The sequence below is a fragment of the Sinocyclocheilus anshuiensis genome, unplaced genomic scaffold, assembly GCF_001515605.1.
Source record: "Sinocyclocheilus anshuiensis isolate Anshui unplaced genomic scaffold, SAMN03320099.WGS_v1.1 scaffold579, whole genome shotgun sequence".
Taxonomy (NCBI): domain Eukaryota; kingdom Metazoa; phylum Chordata; class Actinopteri; order Cypriniformes; family Cyprinidae; genus Sinocyclocheilus; species Sinocyclocheilus anshuiensis.
In genome coordinates this window covers 3,100,257-3,102,202 of record NW_015551075.1, presented here as the reverse complement: position 1 = coordinate 3,102,202, position 1,946 = coordinate 3,100,257, and the positions used below count along the sequence as shown (strand labels likewise).

General features: G+C 38.2%; 1 protein-coding gene across 7 annotated transcripts in view; it reads left to right on the top strand.

Moving 5' to 3' along the window:
* The window catches only part of LOC107662299 (A-kinase anchor protein 13-like), an 89,084-nt gene that overhangs the window by 78,802 nt on the left and 8,336 nt on the right, over nt 1-1,946 (top strand). For all 7 annotated transcript variants that reach the window (XM_016452275.1, XM_016452278.1, XM_016452279.1 and 4 more), the window contains 3 exons: nt 533-709; nt 982-1,134; nt 1,429-1,490. In XM_016452275.1, coding sequence (XP_016307761.1) covers nt 533-709; nt 982-1,134; nt 1,429-1,490 — 392 coding nt within the window. The remainder of the gene's footprint in view (nt 1-532; nt 710-981; nt 1,135-1,428; nt 1,491-1,946) is intronic.

Sequence of the window (1,946 nt, the reverse complement as noted above, 5' to 3'; positions counted from 1 at the left end):
TAATTTTGACCCATACAATGTAATTTTGGCTATTGCTACAAATATACCCCAGCGACTTAAGACTGCTTTTGTGGTCCAGGGTCACATATTTCTTTTAGTATAAATGAATAATTTAAAAAAAAGTTATCAAAATTGTTTTTGTTTCGTGATGTGTGTGTGTGTGTGTGTGTGTGTGTGTATAGATATGCACTACTACTTTTAGCTAGAAGCTAGAAGCATTAAAGCCACAAATAAAAATATAACTGAGGAGTTTGAGGCTGATTTGTGATGACATTAAACATTAAAATGAACTGATTCAGAAGAGTTGTTGCTTATGAATCACTTGAAGTACTGTATATTGCATACAGTCAGCAAAGACAATGCAAGATAATTTTTTTATCATTTTTTTATCTTATATATATATATATATATATATATATATATATATATAATCTTATAATCCTTCTTTCTATATATTGGTTATAAAAATGCTGATGCTTAATACCCTAATTGTTATAAATGTGCGAATAACAAGACCTCCTGTGTGTCTTAGACATGCTCCAGAGGAAGGATGAACAGATCGTTTCACTCCTGCTGGAGAAGATGAAGCTTTTCCGTGAAATGTGCGGTTCGTCCGACGACACGGCTTCGGCGGTCAAAATGCTCTTCAGGGCCAACAACAAGGACGTCCCCAAGGGGGAACCCATCATGATGGACGCTCTCAGAGAGGGTAAGAAATGCCACCAGCGTCTTCAGCTGCTCCCCACCTGTTGTGTGAAAGCTGATGTGTTATTTATGAGTTATTTGTGTCTGTTGGCAGCTGTGGCAACATCTCATTTCCAGTTTATTTTACTAGCATTAAAGCCACATTAAATAGTAACTCAAGAGTTTGAGTCTGATTTGTAAGCCTTTTGACCATTTCATTAACATTAACCGCTTCAGAAGAGTCATTTGCTTATGAATCACTTTGTACTGTTTGTTGCATGCGGTCAGCAAGGACAATGCAAGTGTTGCAGGCGCTGGTGAACAGCAGTCTGGGAGGGGCGGTGGGACAGCAGGTGGCCTGCGCTCCGGGGAACATGGGACCCGTGTGTTTGCCACGCAGAGCCGAGACCTTCGGAGGGTTTGACAGCCACCAGATGAACATGTGCAAACGTGAGACATTTAAAGGAATACCATTACTCAACTGTTTAACTCTAGGGGAGTTGGAAAATGAGCCTATTTTCAAAAATAGTGGAGTGTTCCTTTAATCTACTCATCATAATAACTTTAATTCTTCAGATCAGTCAGTGTAGCTGATGGTTGCAAACCAATTTTATATAATACAAGTTACAAAATGACTAAAAAAATTGTTTTCTATTTTTCATTCAGAAAACTTCATAAATCTGTATATGAAGCACAGTTACTGATTCGATCCTGCTCACAGTCATTGTGTTTGTGTGTCTGTAGATGGCGACAAAGAGGAAGCTGAAGATCTTCGGAGGACAGAATCTGACAGTGTACTGAAGAAGGTAGGAAGCCTGTGCTCCTAAGTCTAATGGCGCTTTTCCACTGCATGGTACGGCACGGTACGTGGCAGTAGAGGCGGCGCAACTATAATGACGTGAATAATCCCGGCCACTCTAAAGCGATACTAAACTGCAGTGGAAACGCAAACCGAGCCGAACCGTGCCGTACCGTACTGAGCCGTGCCGAGTCGTACCACGCAGTGGAAAAGCGCCATAATATAAGAAATTAGCTTTGGTCCAACATTATATTACCCAGTCAGTATCTGAACTCATGTTCATAATTCTGAATGTATAAATATAAATCCTGAATTTTTAGTTAAAAATCTCAGTTGTTTCAATAGAATTCAAATATACAGATGTCAATTGAGATGTCTTGATTATATCATTGTAAATCTGAATATTTAAAAATGTAAACTAGAATGTATAACTTATAATATATTAATAAATCAATATATATAT